The following is a 17,914-nucleotide window of genomic DNA, read 5'->3' as shown; positions in this document are numbered from 1 at the left end:
TTATATAATAAATAAGTCTTTTTACAACAATAAAATTTGTCACAACTAAAACTCTCTAGTGCCAGATAATTTAGTTGATGAATTTTATTAGACCTTCAAAAAAAAAAAACCTACCACCAGTGCATCAAATTATTTTACAAAGTAGAAAAGTACCAGGGTGCTTCTAAGTCTTTGTACAAAGCCAATATTGTGCTGATACCAAACTGGCCAAACTGAACCACAACAAAAGAGGGAAGGGAGGGAGGGAGGGAGGGAGGAAGGAAGGAAAAAAAGAAGGCCCAATTTATCTGATGGACATAGATGTAAAAGTTCTCAGTAATTGCATATTGAATTCTGTCTTAAATAAAAAATGTACTTATCATGGTCATGTTACCTTCATTCCAGGGATACTGGGAAAGTTCAATAAATGTAATTCACTGCATAAGGAAATACAGAGATAGAAATTACATGATCATCTCGGTAAATGTTAGAATGGCCTTAGGGAAAAATCTAACATTCCTTCATGATAAGAATCATGAGGATTGGTATGTGCATGTTGCTGGAGAGATAGCTTAGCAAAGATCACTCATTTCTCTTGGAGAGGACTCATTTGTTTTTCAGCACCTAGTAGTTTACAACCATCCATAACTCCAGTTATAGAGGAGTCAATGCCTTGTTTTGGCCTCTTGGGTGTACTGTATGCATGTAATGCCTATATATACTGGCAAACATAACATAAATCTAAAGAAAAATAAGTAATGAAGAGTTTAGAGATAGATGGAGTATATCTCATCATCATAAAGGCATTATGAGGGGTTGGGGATTTAGCTCAGTGGTAGAGCGCTTGCCTAGCAAATGCAAGTCCCTGGGTTCAGTCCCCAGCTCCGAAAAAAAAGAAAAAGAAAAAAAAAATAAAGGCATTATGTCTCAAACCTAGCCAGCATCATACTAAATGAAAAAAACCTCAAAGCATTCCCAGTAAGATTAGAACAAAGCCAGGATGTCCACTCTTGCTGCTATTCTATATAATGTTTGAAATCTTTGCTAGAGCAACAGAACAAAAAGGAAATAAAAGGAATACAAAAAAGTCAAAATATTCCTTTTTGTAAATGATATGATTAGAGACCCTGGGTAAATCTCAGAACTGAGAAAACACTTTCGTGAGGTGGCAGAATGTAAAATTATTATGCAAAAGTTACAAGTCTTCTTATATACTGACAACAAGCATAGTGAAAAAAAATAAATCAGTAAATCTAATTTAGAGCAGCCATATAAAAAATACCTGACAGTAAACTTAACCAAGAAAACAGAAGACTTCTACTATGAAAACTTTAAGACAATGAAGAAAAAAAAGTGAGGAAAATACCAGAGGATAGAATAGCTCATATGCTCATGGATCAGGTTCAATCCTGTAAAATTGGCAGTCCTTCCAAAGGCAATCTACAGATTCTATGGACATTCTTCATAAATGTGGAAAAAGTAATCTTAAAATGTATCTAGAGGCACAAAAGACTTAAGGACAACCAAAATAATTATGAAAACCAAGAATAATACAGAAGGTATCAACATATATAATTTCAGGCTATAGTACAGAGCCTGACAATAGTAATAAAAACAGCATGATACTTGTAAAAAATAGACACAATGGAATAGGGTTGGATTTAGCTCAGTGGTAGAGCGCTTGCCTAGCAACCGCAAGGCCCTGGGTTCGGTCCCCAGCTCCGAAAACAAGAAAAAAAAAGACACAATGGAATAGAGGACCTGGATTCATGCTACCTGAATTTTTATTAAGATACCAAAAAATAAATACTGGAGAAAAATAGTATCTTCCAACAAATGGTTCTGGGAAACTTAAGAATCAACATGTAGAAGAATAAAATTAAATCTACCTTGTTTTCTGAGACAGTGTTGCATTGAACCAGGAGCTCAACAATTTGGATAGGCTGGCTTACCAATGACCTCCAGGGATCTGCTTATCACTACCTCCCTATTCCAACACCCATCACTGGTATAGTCAGGTAGTGGAGATCCAAACTCAGGTCCTCATTCTTGCTTAGCAGGCACTTTACTGAGACATCTTTCTAGCTTTATTACTAGCAATTAAAAAACCTATATAGCAAATTTTTAAAAACTAATACAAAAGAAATATACTTTAGTAAAGGTATTAATGCCTTTTTGAAGTACTCATGGTGCCTAGAATCAAGGCTGTTGTGAATATTATTCTCATGCTTGTTATAGAATAGATTTGGAAACTGTGTTTTTAACCTTTGATTCTCTTTGGATCCTTTACAGAACTTTTTAGGTGGCAGATTCCAGCCCAATTATAAATCACACCTGGTACAGAAGAGCTTGTATATTCAGGCCAAATACCAGCGTTTACGATTTGCTGGACCAAGGGGATTTATTACCAATAAATTCAGGAACAGATTTCTGAGGAAAAAAAAGGTTAGTTTGACAATGCTTTTAAAAATATTGAATAACTTTAAGTGTTTTCTAGATAATTGGATTTTTCACCTAGTTTAAGAAACAACCTAGATTTCAAAAATGAATTTATTGTATGATAGTTGAATGAAAACTTCGAGAGTAATGTTGATAGAATTGTGAAACTTAAATTTTAGCTTAAAATGTTTTTGCCATTTTACCTGAAACAATTTGAATATGCCAGCTTGTTGTATGACAAATCTTTTCCTTGGGAGACACACCACACACACACACACACACACACACACACACACACACACACACACACACACACACACGCACGCACACACGTGACGTGTACACCCCCTACCCACACACCCCTACCCACCCCAGATAAGGGACCCATGACAGAACAAAGTACAGATACCACTAAAGTTTCACTTAGGGAGCCAATGAATTCTATTGAGATTATTTATGGGACAGAAATGATTCAAAAACAGCTGCATCACCAAAACCTACCCAGCATGGGTAACAGCTCACAAAGCTGGGAACGTGGAGTACTGCAGTCTGCAGGCAGCTCTACAGGTTGGAGAGTACTTTTCCAGATGTCTTAAGTTGGTCAGAACTTCCAGGCAGGTAGGCTGCTTTCTTTCAGTTTGCTGAGCTGGTCTCAGAGTCTTTGAATCTCTTCTCCTCTGAGTGTCTTTGAGGCTTACATTGTCAGAGATGTGGCAACTCAGTTCCCATCTGAGAGTCATTTTTGCAGTCAGCTTTCTTCCATCTGAGAGCAACTTAACTGTTTACTCTGGCCAGTTTCAGAGACTTCCTGAAACAATCTTGAATTGTTTACTTCCTGCTCAAGGAGCTTCCCTGAAGGATGGACTATCTCAATCTCAGAGAAAACTGTAATACAACATAGCTCTTTGAACTTTGTATTTTAGCATTTTTGTTGTGTAGGTAATCTTTAAAATGAACATTTAAGTAAAGTCTCCGAATGACCTATAATAAAACAGTTTTACAGTTAGAGGCCAAACCAATATGGGTTTCTGTTTTTCTGTTGCCTTTCATGGTTATTATTCTGATACTTTAGATGTCATCCAAGCACACTGTATTTTGAAAAATCAGTATCAAAACTTGGCATTATGACATGTAAATATAACTTCAGCACGTGGAATGCAGAGGCAGGAGGATTACCACAAGTTGAAGCCAAAAGCTTGGTGTTTACTATTTTTCCTTGTCTAATATTCTTTTACTCAGGCATATTCTTCTGGATTCTACTTCCTTTTTTAAATAAAGCATTTTAATTGATCAATTTGTCCTTTGACAATTTCATACATTTAAGTAATGCATTCTTTTAGATCCCTCCTACCTCTACTACCCTCTCTCTCCTTTCCCACATGTCTCCTTTTTCACATTCACACCTTTGTTTTGTTTGTTTGGTTTTGTGTTTGTTTGTGTGTGTGTGTGTGTGTGTGTGTGTGTGTGTGTCTGTGTGTGTGTGTCTGTGTGTGTTGATTTTTAACCAAGATTATGTTATCCACAGTCTTGGAGCTGATCATTGGAGCCTCATGGGTTCACCATTTAGCAGACTACTGAAGGCAGATTCCAGCAGTTGCTAGTAGTTCAACTGGGAGGGTGTCTTAGTTACTTTTCTTTTGCTGTGACAAATTACCATGACCAAGACAACTTACAGAAGAAAAAAATTATTTGGGGCATTACAGTTTCAGAGGGTTAGAGTCCGTGGCCATCATAGCAAGGGACATGGCAGTAAGTAGGCAAGCATGGCATTGGGGTAGTACCTAAGGGCTGATAACTGTTCCAACAATGCCATACCACCTAATCCTTCCCTTATAGTTCCACCAAATTATGGAGGTGACTTACATAGGAACTTGTAGGGGCCATATTCATTCAGACCACCACAAAGGGGTAATGTCCTATGAGCCTTTCTGTGATCCATGATTGTCTATTGACAGTCCTGTTCTTGTGCAAGCTTAGTGCAAACAGCTGTAGCTGCTGTGAGATCATTTTTGCCATGGCTTTATCATGTCCTGAAGGTAGGCATTTACAGCCCTCCTCCCTATTATCTTGGTCTGACATTCTTTCTACACACTCTTTTCCCATGTTGCTTATGCCTTAGAAGGGTTGGCATAAATGAATGTCCTGTTTTTGAATGCTTACCCATCATTTGAAGCATCTTTTCTATCATTCACTGTGCAGAAAAGCATCTCTGATCAAAGTTAGGATTATCATTTGTCTATAAGTATAAACACATATAGACTTCACTTTAGTGCCATGTTAAATTAACTAAACAACAGTAGTAACCCCTGTCCTAGGACGTAGGACCTTCCCAGCCATAGGGTTTTTTTTTTTTTTTCTCTTTTTTTTTTCTGGAGCTGGGGACCGAACCCAGGGCCTTGAGCTTGTTAGGCAAGTGCTCTACCACTGAGCTAAATCCCCAACCCCAACCATAGGTTTTTTTGACAGGGTTTACAGTACTAGACTTGTATTCTGACCTCTGGAGTGGGCTTCAAATCCAGTCCAAGAGCACTTATTTTACCTTATAACAATTGTACCGCTATTGTACCAGTGGACACATCTTGCCTGGCCAGTTTACATTGTAGCATACAGAATCCAAAGCTGATAAGAGCGTTGATAGCTTTACTCCCGTTGTAGCCTGTATAGCAGACTCCAGCACATGAAATCTAGCTATCAGGGAGAAAAAACATTCAGCTCAATTACAGCTTGTTTTCTGTATGTCTGGTAAAACCAAGGTCTTTAGCAATAAGATTTTGTCATTTAGTTCTGGTAGGCAACCAAGAGGAATGGTCATAGCTTGTATTGTTGTGAGAGTCTCTGAGGCCTCTTTGGCTAAGAATTAGTAAGGACATTTCCCATACCTGCCACTGGGATTTTTGTTTAATACACAATGACTTCTAGAAGCAGTATTATACAGCTATGCAGAATACCCTTCCACTGTTAAGATTTTTAATTGGCTTACAAAGCAATAAATTTCCATATTTTTTAATAAACTGAACTCTTAATTCCTGACTCTTAGTATTATATATATGTTGATTTTTGTCTCTTTCACTCTGGCTACTGACTGTGCCTGTGAGCAGTGTTGAGAGGCTTCCATAGTTTTGTTTAAACAAAGTCCAACTCTTGAATGTAACATGAAATTAGATTCCCTACTATGATTAGCATGCTCCATAGCAATTTAGCTCAATTTTCTTAACCTTTGGAGAAAGGAATGAGATATGACAGCTAATATCTCTGCCAGGTTTGAGCTAAGACCTTTAGATTATCCCTCTAGCACATGCTACTTTGAAACTACATCCCATGTGGGAAAATTGATGACTGGTCCCATTTTACCTCAGTCTTTAGGCCACTTTCTCTTCTATTAAATTCAGTGTATCTTGTGTTATGTTGAAGTCCTTGATCCACTTGGACTTGAGCTTTATACAGGGTGATAAACATGGATTAATTTGCATTCTTCTACATGCAGGCTGCCAGTTAGACCAGTGCCATTTGTTGAAGATGTTTTCTTTTTTCCACTGTATAGTTTTGGTTTCTTTGTCAAAAATCAAGTTTCGGTAGTTTTGTGGGTTTATTTCTACATCTTTGATTCTATTTCATTGATCAACCTATCTCTACCAATACCATACAGTTTTTATCACTATTGCTCTGTAATATTGCTTGAGGTCAGGGATACTGATTTCTCCAGAAGTTCTTTTATTGTTCAGAATTGTTTTTGCTATCCTTGGTTTTTTGTTTTTCCATATGAAGGTGAAAATTGCTCTTTCAAGGTCTGTAAAAAATTGTGTTGGAATGTTGATGAGAATTACATTGAATCTGTAAATTGCTTTTGGTAAGATGCCCATTTTCACTATATTAATCCAACCAATCCATGAGCATGGGAGATCTTTCTATATTCTGAGATCTTACTCAATTTCTTTCTTTAGGGATTTGAAGTTCTTATCATATAGAACTTTCATTTACTTGGTTACTGTAAGACTAAGATATTTAATATTATTTGTAGCTATTGAAACGGGTGTTTTTCCCCCAATTTCTTTCTCAACCCATTTATTATTCATAGGAAGGAGGGCTACTAATTTCTTTGAGTTAATTTTATATCCAGCCACTTTGCTGAAGTTATTTATCAGCTATAAAGGTTCTCTGGTGGTATTTTTGTGGTCACTTATGTATACTGTCATATCATCTGCAAATAATGATACCTTGACTTTTTCCTTTCCAATTCGTATCCCCTTGATCTCATTTTGTCGTCTTATTGCTCTGACTAGAACTTCAAGTACCATATTGAATAGACAGGGAGAGAGTAGGGTAGCCTTGTCTTGTCCCTGATTTTAGTGAGATCGCTGAAAGTTTCTCTCCACTTAATTTGATATTAGCTGTTGGTTTGCTGTATATTGCTTTTATTGTGTTTAGGTATGTGCCTTGAATACCTGATCTCTCCAAGACTTAGCATGAAGGAGTGTTGAACTTTTTTGAAGATTTTTTAGCATCCAATGAAATGATCATGTGGTGTTTTTTCCTTTGAGTTTGCTAATATAGTGAATTATATTGATGAGTTTTCAATTCATCAATTGAATTGAACCATCCCTGCATCCCTGGGATGAAGCCTACTTGATCATGGTGAATGATTGTTTTGATGTGTTCTTGGATTCAGTTTATGAGAGTTTTATTAATCATTTTTGCATTGATATTCATAAGAGAAATCAATCTGAAGTTCTCTTTCTTTGTTGAGTTTTTGATTTTGTTATTAGTTGACTGTGGCTTCATAGAATGAGTTAGACAATGCTCCTTCTGTTTCTATTTTATGGAATAGTTTTAGGGGTATTGGTATTAGCTCTTTTTAAAAGATCTGCTAGAATTCTGCACTAAAACCATCTGGCCCTGGTCCTTTTTTGGTTGGGGTTTTTTAAATGAATGTTTCTATTTCCTTAGGGATTACAGAAACTGTTTACATAGCTTACCTGATCTTAATTTAACTTTGGTATGTGGTATCTATCTAGAAAATCATCCTTTTCATCTAGATTTTCCAGTTCTGTTGACTATCAGCTTTTGTGATAAGACCTGGTGGTTTTTTTAATGTCCTCTCTTTCTGTTGTTATGTCTCCCTTTTCATTTCTGATTTTGTTAATTTGGATACTGTCTCCCTCCCCTCTGGTTAGTCTGGCTGAGGGTCTGTCTATCTTGTTGATTTTTCTCTAAGAACCAGATCTTGGTTTTGTTGATCCTTTGTATTCTCTTTACTTCCAATTGGTTGATTTCAGCTCTGAGTTTGACTATTTCTTGGGACAGTTGGTTTGGAAAACATTTTTCCAGTCCTTTACTCAGAGGTAGTTCCTATCTTTGTTGCTGAGGTGTGTTTCTTGTATGCAGCAGAATGATGGTTCCTGTTCATATATCCAGTCTGTTAGCCTGGGTCTTTTATTGGGGAATTGAGTCCATTGATGTTGAGGCATATTAGTGACCAATGATTGTTATTTCTTGTTATTATATTGTTGGTGCTAGTAATATGTGCATGAGTGTGTGATCTCTTCTTTTGGGTTTGTTTTGAGATGATTAATTTCTCGTGTTTCCTTGGGTCTAGTAGTTATATACTTTGTTGGAGTCTTCTTTCTAGTATCCTCTGTAGTAGAAAGATATGTTGTTTAAATTTGGTTTTGTCATGGAATATCTTGGTTTCTCCATTTATGGTAAAGAGTTTTACTGGCTATACTAGCCTGGGCTGGCATCTGTGGTCTCTTAGGGTCTGTATGACATCTATCTGTTCAGAATCTTCTGACTTTTAGAGTCTCTGTTGAGAAGTCTGGTGTAATTCTGATAGGTCTGCCTTTATATTTACTTGGCCTTTTCCCCTTACAGCTTCGATATTCTTTCTTCTGTACATTTAGTGTTTTGATTATTATATGACAGGAGGAATTTCTTTTCTGGTCCAATATATTTGGTATTCTATCTTGTACATTTATGGCGATCTCTTTCTTTAGATTAGGATGTTTTTCTTCTATGGTTTTGTTGAAGACATTTCCGACCCAAAATCTTCACCACCTCCTATTTTTATTATTCTTAGGTTTGGTCTTCTTTTTTGTATTCCAAATTTCCTGGATGTTTTGGGTTAGGAACTTTTTTTACACTTGGCATTCTTTGATCAGTGTATCAATATCTTCTATGGTATCTTGTACACCTGCGATTCTCTTTTCTATCTCTTGTATTCTGTTGGTGATGCTTGCATCTGTAGTTCCTGATCTCTTTCCTAGGTTTTCCATCTCTAGAGTTGTCTCCATTTGTGATTTCTTTATTGTTTCTATTTTTTAAGTCTTGAACCATTTTGTTCAATTCCTGTCAGATAGTATTTTCCTGTATTTCTTTAAGGGCTTTATTTGTTTCCTTTTTATAAGGACTTCTACCCGTTTGTGTTTTTCTGTATTTCTTTAGGGGAATTATTTGTATCCTCTTTAAAGACTTCTATCATCTTCATGAGATAAGCTTTAAGGTCACAGTCTTGTTCTTCTTGTGTTTTAGGATATCCAGAGCTTGCTGTAAAAAGAACTGTGTTCTGATGGTGCCAAATTACATTGGCTTCTGTTTCACCATCTAGTTGTCTCTATTGTTAACTGGCCTGGGGGTATTGGATTGGAGCAGGCCTCCTCAGAGGCAGGCAGGACTTATGGGGTTGGGGAGTGGGCATGCCAATCTGCTATGGGTGCAGGTAGAGGTGCGGACTAGAAGCAAGAAGTATTTTAAAATAAATTTTATTTAAAAACTTGCAAGTAAATAAGAATGCCTAGAATTAATGAACTTATATAAAGTTAGAAGTTCTGATACTTTTCTCCAGGGTTGCCTCCACTTTAGATTTCTTCATTGTTTAAATATTGCATTAAATTTTCCATTTTTACCAAAATCAAAAAATTCATGACAGAGACAGAACTAGAAAAAAGAACTAGCTTTATAGTCTCTTTTGTAACTTGTATCCATTATCTGCATTCACTTCTTCACTCCCTTATATTTTAGCCTTTCATGTTTTTTTCTTTGTTGTATTGTACCCATATGTACATGTGTTTACTTATATATGTATATTATTGGCTAGATCTTGCATATGAGAGAATGTGCAGTTTTATTCCTTAGATTGTGTAACCTTGTACTTCAGATAAGGGGCTAGTATCCAGAATTAACAAAGAATTGCATAAATAAAATACCAAGGGGAATCAAACTGCCAGTCAACAAATGGGCAATTGACTAAATACACAGTTTTCAAACAAAGACGTACAAATGAACAATAACTATTTTTATAAATGTTCAGTGTCCCTAGCCATCAGGGATATGCAAACTAAAACCACTTTGAGATACTGTTTTACCAGTCAGAATGGTTGTCATAAACAAATCTGACAATGGGTATTAGAAAGGTTGTAGAAAGAGGGAAATCCATATTTACTGTTTGTAGGAGTGCAGATTAATATGGCACTGTGGAAATCAGTTTGAGATTTCTCAAAAAATTAAAAATAGAACTACTTTATGATTCAGCTTTCTAACTCTTGGGCATATACACAGACAACTCCATATCCTACCATAAAGATATTTATATACATGCTTCTGTTTCTTACTGCTTTATTCACAATAGCAATGAATTGGAATCAATGTAGTTGTCAGTGAACAGATGAATGGATAATGAAAATTTGGTATATATGAAAATGGAATACTACTTAACCTCTAAAGAAAGGAAGTTAAAAATTTGCTGGATAACAGATGGATTTAGGATTTCTTCAATGTGTCAATATTAGCCTGTTATCTGAAGTGTGGCTGGTAAACATTGTCTCCCATTCTGTGTGCACTCTTAGCTCTGTTTGTTCTTTTCCTTGCTATACAGAAACTTTTTATTTTCATGTAGTCACATTATTTTGATTTTAGGGTTAGCTCTGTGCTCTTGCTGTTTTATTTTAAAAGTTCTTGTCTACCCCAATATCCTGAGGGGTAGCCCCTGTATTTTCTTCAAAAGCTTTTAGTGTTTCAGGTTTTAAATGTAGGTCTTTGATCCATTCTCAACTGATTTTTGTAAAGGGTAAGAGATAGATGTAAATCCAGTTTCTTTTTTCTTTGGCTAGAAATTCAGTTCTGCTGCCACTTTTCTTTAATGGGCTCCTTTTTCCATAGTATGTTTCTTCCTCCTTTGTCAAAAAAAAATTAATGGAAATGACTTTGCCATTCTATTTCCTGGTCCTCTCTTCTATTCCATTGGTTTTCCTGTCTATTTTTATTTAAGTACAAGCTGCATTTATGACTATAGCTCTATAGTATAATTTGATGTTGGTACTGAACTACCTCCAGCATTGTTCTTTCTCCTTGGGATTCCTTTACTCTCTGTGGTCCTTCGTAGCTGCATATGAATTCTTGTTTTGTTTTTAATCCTGTTAAATATGTCATGGGAATTTTGTGTTTCCTATCTTCAGTGCAGTCTGGTTTCTGTGCCATCCGATACATACTCCTGGTTTCCTGCCTCCACAACCCAGCAGTCTTAGAAAGTAGTAAGGGTTGATACTAGATATGCTCTTTTTTTTTTAAGATTTATTCATTTATTATATATAAGTACACTGTAGCTGTTCTCAGACACACCAGAAGAGGACATCAGATCCCATTACAGATGGTTGTGAGCCACCATGTGGTTGCTGGGAATTGAACTCATCACCTCTGGAAGAGCAGTCGGGGCTCTTAACCACTGAGCCATCTCTCCAGCCCTAGATATGCTCTTAATACATCATCTTCAACTGCTTAGCATCATAATAATGATTTTCCTAAAACTGCGTTTGACCCTCAGCTTCCCACGAAGTTTTATTCCAAAACAGAAATAAAAAGGTAGAGAACTGAAATTGTTACATATTCATAACAGGCTTACCTCAAGGAGAGGAGATGGGTCTAGAGTTGAATGTCTGGGCTTTTACATATTCATACATGCACATGCACAGACAGACAGACAGGCACGCGCGCGTGCGTGCGCGTGCGCACACACACACACACACACACACACACACACACAATGTGAATTAATGTTAGGTCTTCTCCTTGAACTGAGCACAATGCACTTTGTGAGTTGAGTCACTTTAAATAATAGCAAGAACCTGATTGGATGAGACAAGGGTGGGACTTTAGAAATTCCCACAGAGGGAAAGAAAAGCCCAGTAATAGAAATGTGACAAAGAGGGGTTTTTTTTTTTCAGACAAGATCCTGGAATCAGACCATCTTGGACCAAAGAGAAAGTGATCTGAGAACAGCCTGATCTGATCCAGGACCCTTAGCTGGGGAATTAATACTGCCTTCACTTATAATAGGTTTCTTCATTCTTGAGTTTTGTATTTTAACTAGAAGATGAGGGACATATGTTCATTACTTCCTTGAAGAGGGCTTGTTTTTAATGTCCTAGTATCAGAAGTATCTCCCATAATAGCTTCTGCTTCTCACAAAAAGTTTTAGAAAGCTTGATGAACAGCTGCCATGGTGATTCAGGTGTGTAATCTCAGACTAATATGAAAGGTCATGTATTCAAGGCAAACTTGGCTATGTGGTAAGTTCTAGGAGGAGGGTAAGAACCTGCCTCAAAAAATTTTTTTATGATCTCTCTCTCTCTCTCTCTCTCTCTCTCTCTCTCTCTCTCTCTCTCTCTCTCACACACACACACACACACACACACACCTATTAACTACAGGGTCAAAAGGGGGAAAAGATGCAATTATATTTTAATTTCAATAAAAAAATGTAAGTGGTAAGATAGCCACTGAAAACCCATCAGCAGTTGTGCATTTGGTCAGGAAGGCACAAAGTTCCTTAGAATCATCTATCCTTCAGTAGTCCTTCAGTCCACATAGGTTATGTGCCTATTAAAACTGACTGTAACTAGAAAAGGCATAAAAACATACAGAAAGAAATTAGAGACTGGGATTTGTGGCCTTGGGGATTGCAAGGAAGCTTGAAAGTATGGCATCACAAAGACAAAGAACCAAGATCAGATTAATCATCAAGAATTTACTAAGTGCCTGCCAAGTCTGAGTTGTAGCATACCAACATAAAAAGGAAGTGTTATCTGTGTGCGTCATCACTTTTGAGTCTTTGTGACCTGAAGTCTGGCTTCTCTGGCTTTTTGAGTGTTTTCTCTTTTCTTCTTAAAGAAAAAAAAATTGAGGCAATAGTCTACCATATAGCTTAGTTTGGCCTTGAATTCATGATCATCCAACCTCAGCTACCCAAGTACTAGGATCATGACATGTATACCTAGTTTCTTTCATACATTCTTAAAGAGGGTAAGCATTTCTACAAGGTACACTGGTGGACACCTATAATTCCAGCACTTAAAAAGACGTGTTCAGTACTGACACAGAAAATTTGCAAGTTTGAGGTCAGTCTAGGCTACCCAGTAAGTTCGAGTTTAGCCTGGTCTGCATATTCAAACCATGTCTCAAAAAGAAGGGAAGGGTATTTCTTAGTGTATTGTTACTTATCCTATTTGATTACCCTCCCCATTTCCCAAGATTTTACCATTACTTCTTTTGATGGCTGATCCTGACAACTCCTCAGATTCTAGATGTTTTGTGCCTCACAGATGCTCTCAAATTGTTGTTCTAAATCAAGTCAAATTCATTTACACCTGTTTTGAACCAAGTTGCAGCATGGATATAACTTTAAACTGTGATGCTGAGTGAATATTAGAGACATCCTGGGATTATTGGTAATGGGTATATGGCTACTTTTTAAAGTTAAAAAAAAAACTATTCTAAAACTGATTGTCTCGGTTGTTTGACCAGTACTGTGAATATACTTTTTTTTTTTTGGATTTTTTTATTTATACTTCAAATGTTATATTCCCTTTCCCAGTTTCCTGGGCATAAGGCCCCTATCCCATCCCCCTCCCCAATAAGGGAGTTCCCATTCCCATCCACCCCCACCTTTCCCGTCCTCCCCTGACATTCCCATACACTGGGGGTGTGGGGGTGGTCCAGTCTTGGCAGGACAAAGGACTTCTCCTTCTGTTGGTGCCCAACAAGGCCATTCTCTGCTACTTATGCAGTTGGAGCCATGGGTCTGTCCATATGTATGTAGCCTTTAGTAGTCCCTGGGAGCTCTGCAGCCATTGAATTGTGGTTTTGTTTTAAGTTTTTTTATGTATATAGTTGTTTTGCCTGCATGCACGTCTGTATACCACATGTGTGTCTGGTGCCTGAAGAGGGCAGATGAGGGCATCAGATCTCCTAAAACTAGAGTTACAGATAATTGTGAGCTGCCATGTTGGTGGTGAGAATGGAATTCTGGTCCTCTGGAAGCACAGCCAGTGCTCTTATTCACTAATTCTCTTTCCAGTCCCAAAGTTGATGAATTGTACACTTTAAATAGGTGAACTGCTTAAAATGGGAGGAAAGTAAAGTTTTATTTTAAATACCTTCTTACTTATTTTTCAATTGCAGTGACAAAAACCATGACCAGAAAGAAGCAACTTGGGGAGAAAAGGGTTCCCTTACTTGTCCTTATCACAGTCCATCATTGAGGGAAGCCAGAGCAGGCACCTGGAGGCAGGAACCGAAGCAGATGCCATGGAGAAACACTGCTTACTTACCAGCCCGCTTCCTGTGGCTTGTTCAGTTTGCTTTCTTATATGACCCATGACCATCTGCCCAGTCAATCAAGAAAATGCCCCACAGACTTGTCTATGTGCCAGTCTGATGGAAGCATTCTCTCAGTTGGGCTTCCTTCTTCCCACATTAGTCTAGCATCTATCAAGTTGACAAAATACCTATCCAATACAATCTCAAACATGGTCTCCTCCATAGACAATTTCTCCCATTAGGATCCATAGCTGTTACAGCCAGCCAAGCCAACCTAAAAGCTTGTCCCAATAGGCAGTCCTCCTCGTTCTCCTTCCAACCATTAATATTTTAAATTGTACTTCTTTCACAACTGCATTCAGTTAATTCATTTTAACAAATGCATATTCTGTATGGGTATATTAACAAACATATATTCTACTATATGGGTATATTAATTATTTCAGTTTCCCAAGCCTTTTTACTTATATACTCAATAACTAATTTTCAGTTAAAAGATACACAAGTGGGGCTGGAGAGAATGCTCAAAGGTTAAAAGCATGTGCTGCTTTTACAGAGGACCTGGGTTTGGGTCCAGCATCCACATGGTATCGAACTGCTTGTAACTAGTTCTAGAGGATCCAACTCTCTTCTGAGGCGAGGGGGACACACAGAGAATGTGTTTATATAAATATATAAACCAGGCTAGCATGGAAGTCCCTATATAGATGATACTGGACTGAAATTCATAAGAGATCGATCCGCCTACCTCTGCTTGCTAAGCTTGGGATTAAAAAGTATGCCATCATGACCTGGCAAAACCAATTTTTTGATTGTCTTAAGACAAGGCCTCACTACATGGTACTAGCTGGTCTATGTAGGTTGGGCTTGCCTTGAATTCACACAGATCCAGGTGGCTCTGCCTTCAAAGTACTAGAAGGCCAGCATTCCCCCATTCTTGGTTCACTTTCTTGACACCATCACTCATAATTCAGAGTGTTCCTTGCCATGGGGGCCTGGCCCCAGTTAAGACAAAATAATAGATTCAAGGAGCCTGTAGAGGTGGCTCAGTGAGTGTGTAAGTGTGCATATCCGAGTTTCAGTTCCCACACTCTCCATAATTCTAGAAAAAGCAGTATACACCTGCAGTCCCGGCATCCACCAAGATAGGGGAGATAGGAGAATCTCTGGAAGCTTGCAGGGTGGCTTGTACTGAACAATAAGATGAGTTGGAGAGATGATGAGAAACTATGTCAGGATGAAAGTAGTTCAAAAATTGCATGCTTCTATAAGATTTTCAAGTAAAATTTTCTTTAGAATTATTGTACTTAAAATTTCCTTTCCAAGTCGTTAGTTGGTACCATGTTATTTGAAGATATAATTGTATGGTTTTATATTGTGCAATTAATAAAGAATAAAACACAGTGCCACCTACCAGTTTTCGATAATGTTGAAAATGTATGTGCATGTGTTTGTTAAACAAAATAGAAGAAATAATAAGATTTTTCTACCAGCATTGTTTTTATTTGGAATTAAACATTTCCATTCTAATATAAATGCTAAAAATAAATACACTTTTGCATTTCTTTCAGTTTTAATGTAAGAGCCTAGTTAAAAGGTAAGGATATATTTGAATAAATTTTTATTTTCAGTGTTTCTGAAATACATGCCATTCTACCATTTTTAGATTTATTATTTGTATAGTTTTATATCAAGTTTGTAGTTGGTAATTTAGGGGTTTTGCATCATGCCACAATATAAAACCCATATCTGTTACTTTTATCATAATCTTCCTGTTCTTGTGAATTTTTTTCTCACATTTATTGAAACCTTATGTCTTTATGTTGACAACCATCTAAAAGTGAGGAAAGTTTTTCAAAAGCTTTCTTTGCAATTATCAGTCATTACAAGAGTTCATATAGTTTTGGAATAAGAAGTCATGGATATGATGGAAAGGATAATATGCTAGTTTGCACATGGGTTACCTCTGTTGTGTCAGGCTGGGGACTGGAGAGGCAACATTTGAGGCCAGAGTGCTTTCTTTCCCTGAAAATCTCCCAAGAAGCACAATGCAGCTTTCTCCTTGTGCCAATAATACCAGTGCCCTCTCGTGGGGTTTCTTGTCTTACCTATTTACCATTTTTGACTGTTTTGATGCACTCTATGTTTAAATGATACCTTTAGGGTTACACATTCATTACTTTTATGTGAATTGGGAGGTGCAAGTTAGCACTATACAGATTAAAGTATTTTGAGAACTGTACTGTGGCCCAAACTCTAGCTCAGATATTGAAAACTGACTCTTCTGTTGAAACCCATATTTCTCTTGTTTTCTCTTGATAGGAATACCCGATATTGCCAAGGACAAACCACCTCGAATTGTTGCAGATGGAGTCAACACTATATGAGGACTTAACTGAGCATCTCATTTTGTCAGGAATTGGATTGACACTAAGACACTAATACTGTAACTTTCTTGATAAAATATCTTTATTTTTCAGTAGTAGAATGCTGCAACTTTTTTACACTCAACAATCACTGTTAATCACAGTATTCAATTTCAAAAGTTGTATTTAACTACAAGCTCTTTTGCAAAAATTCTCAGCAGATGCATTCGACGGGCATTATTTGTTGATGCATCTTTCTCTCAGCATGGTTTCACTGAGAGAGTTTAATTGAGTTACATGTGAAGGTTTATATGTTGAAAGCTTTGTGTTATAAGAACAGGTATCAGAATTATTTAGTGTCTGTATATTAGAGAACTTTAAACAGTGGCCTTACAGTAGCAAATTTTATACTGGCTTTTCTTTTTCTGATGACATTTTGGCTTCTAACTTGAAGTTTTCTGAAGTTTCTGAAGATCAAGGCCTGTGTGTGTCATCCATTTCATAATACAATATAAGAAGCCTAGAGAAGAAGTGCATCCTCTCCATCAGGTCATGGCGAGTGCACTGAATTATTAGTAATGCGTATCTTGGGTTTTCCCCTGACTATTTGCTCTTTTCTAGTTTCAAGTGCTATTGTGGAAAATATGTAAGGATTTTATAGTCTCTATTCCATCTTCTTTTCCCTCAGGGCAAGCTTGTGCATATTATATTTTTAAAGGCTTTTAAAATCTGACAGACAAAATTGCATATTTGAACATTGTACTTTACTACTACTGTATTACACCTTTTGCAGACACATCTTACAGACATATCTTTGGTTCAATTGATAGGTGTTGCATACCTACTATGTGTAAGATAGGATCCATGGGATAGTAAATACAGACTGTAGGTCCAGAAACTTAATTCTTTGTTTTCTTTCTTCTGCTTAAAAGTACATATACATTCCCAGTCAAAATTTTGTGACATGTTTATTTGTAAGAAAATAAAATATTGTTCTTTCTGCTTGAAGCTGCTACCTGGCAATGGTGAGAACATTCTTTTTTCATGAGACTGCCAACCCTGGGTAACACCTGTTGATATTGAATAATGGGGAGCACATAGGGATCTATATTAATTTTTTTCACACAAGAGCCACTCTTCCTTAAACGAGTCAGTGATGAGGGAAGTCAGAGCCTTGATTCAGTGCTAATTGCGTGATATGTAGATGATGCACACAAATGACTTTGTATTGTGTGCTACCTCTATAAATCGGATTTTCCAACCCTTCTAAATGTGAGGCTTAGGGCAAGGGAGAATTTTATGTGTGCAACAGTAGAGTAGGTTTGTGTTTTTTGGATATTTTTAAAAAAATCTACTTTTAATGTTTTTGAGTCAGGGTCTCATGTAGCCCAGGCTAACATGGAACTCAGTATATAGCTGAGGATGACCACGATGACCTCTGGAGTGTTGGGATTACAGGCATGTTTCCACTATACATGGTAGGCAAGAATTCTGCCAGCTGAACCACATCTTCAGTCCATGAAGCTTAATTTTATTTGTATAGG

General features: G+C 37.1%; 1 protein-coding gene across 2 annotated transcripts in view; it reads left to right on the top strand.

Annotated features, from left to right (window-relative positions):
• The window catches only part of Bclaf3 (BCLAF1 and THRAP3 family member 3), a 57,162-nt gene extending 39,777 nt beyond the window's left edge, over positions 1–17,385 (top strand). Inside the window, 3 exon segments of one of the 2 annotated variants that reach the window (NM_001446946.1) lie at positions 2,272–2,424; positions 15,576–15,601; positions 16,327–17,385. In NM_001446946.1, the coding sequence (NP_001433875.1) occupies positions 2,272–2,424; positions 15,576–15,581 (159 nt within the window). In that variant the 3' untranslated portion in view covers positions 15,582–15,601; positions 16,327–17,385. 2 annotated transcript variants of the gene reach the window in all.
• The last annotated feature ends 529 nt before the right edge of the window (positions 17,386–17,914 follow it).

The sequence above is a fragment of the Rattus norvegicus genome, chromosome X (assembly GCF_021556685.1).
Source record: "Rattus norvegicus strain SHRSP/BbbUtx chromosome X, alternate assembly SHRSP_T2T, whole genome shotgun sequence".
In the NCBI taxonomy this organism is placed as follows: Eukaryota; Metazoa; Chordata; class Mammalia; order Rodentia; family Muridae; genus Rattus; species Rattus norvegicus.
The sequence above is the reverse complement of the archived record's forward strand: the minus strand, read 5'-3'. Positions and strand labels throughout refer to the sequence as shown.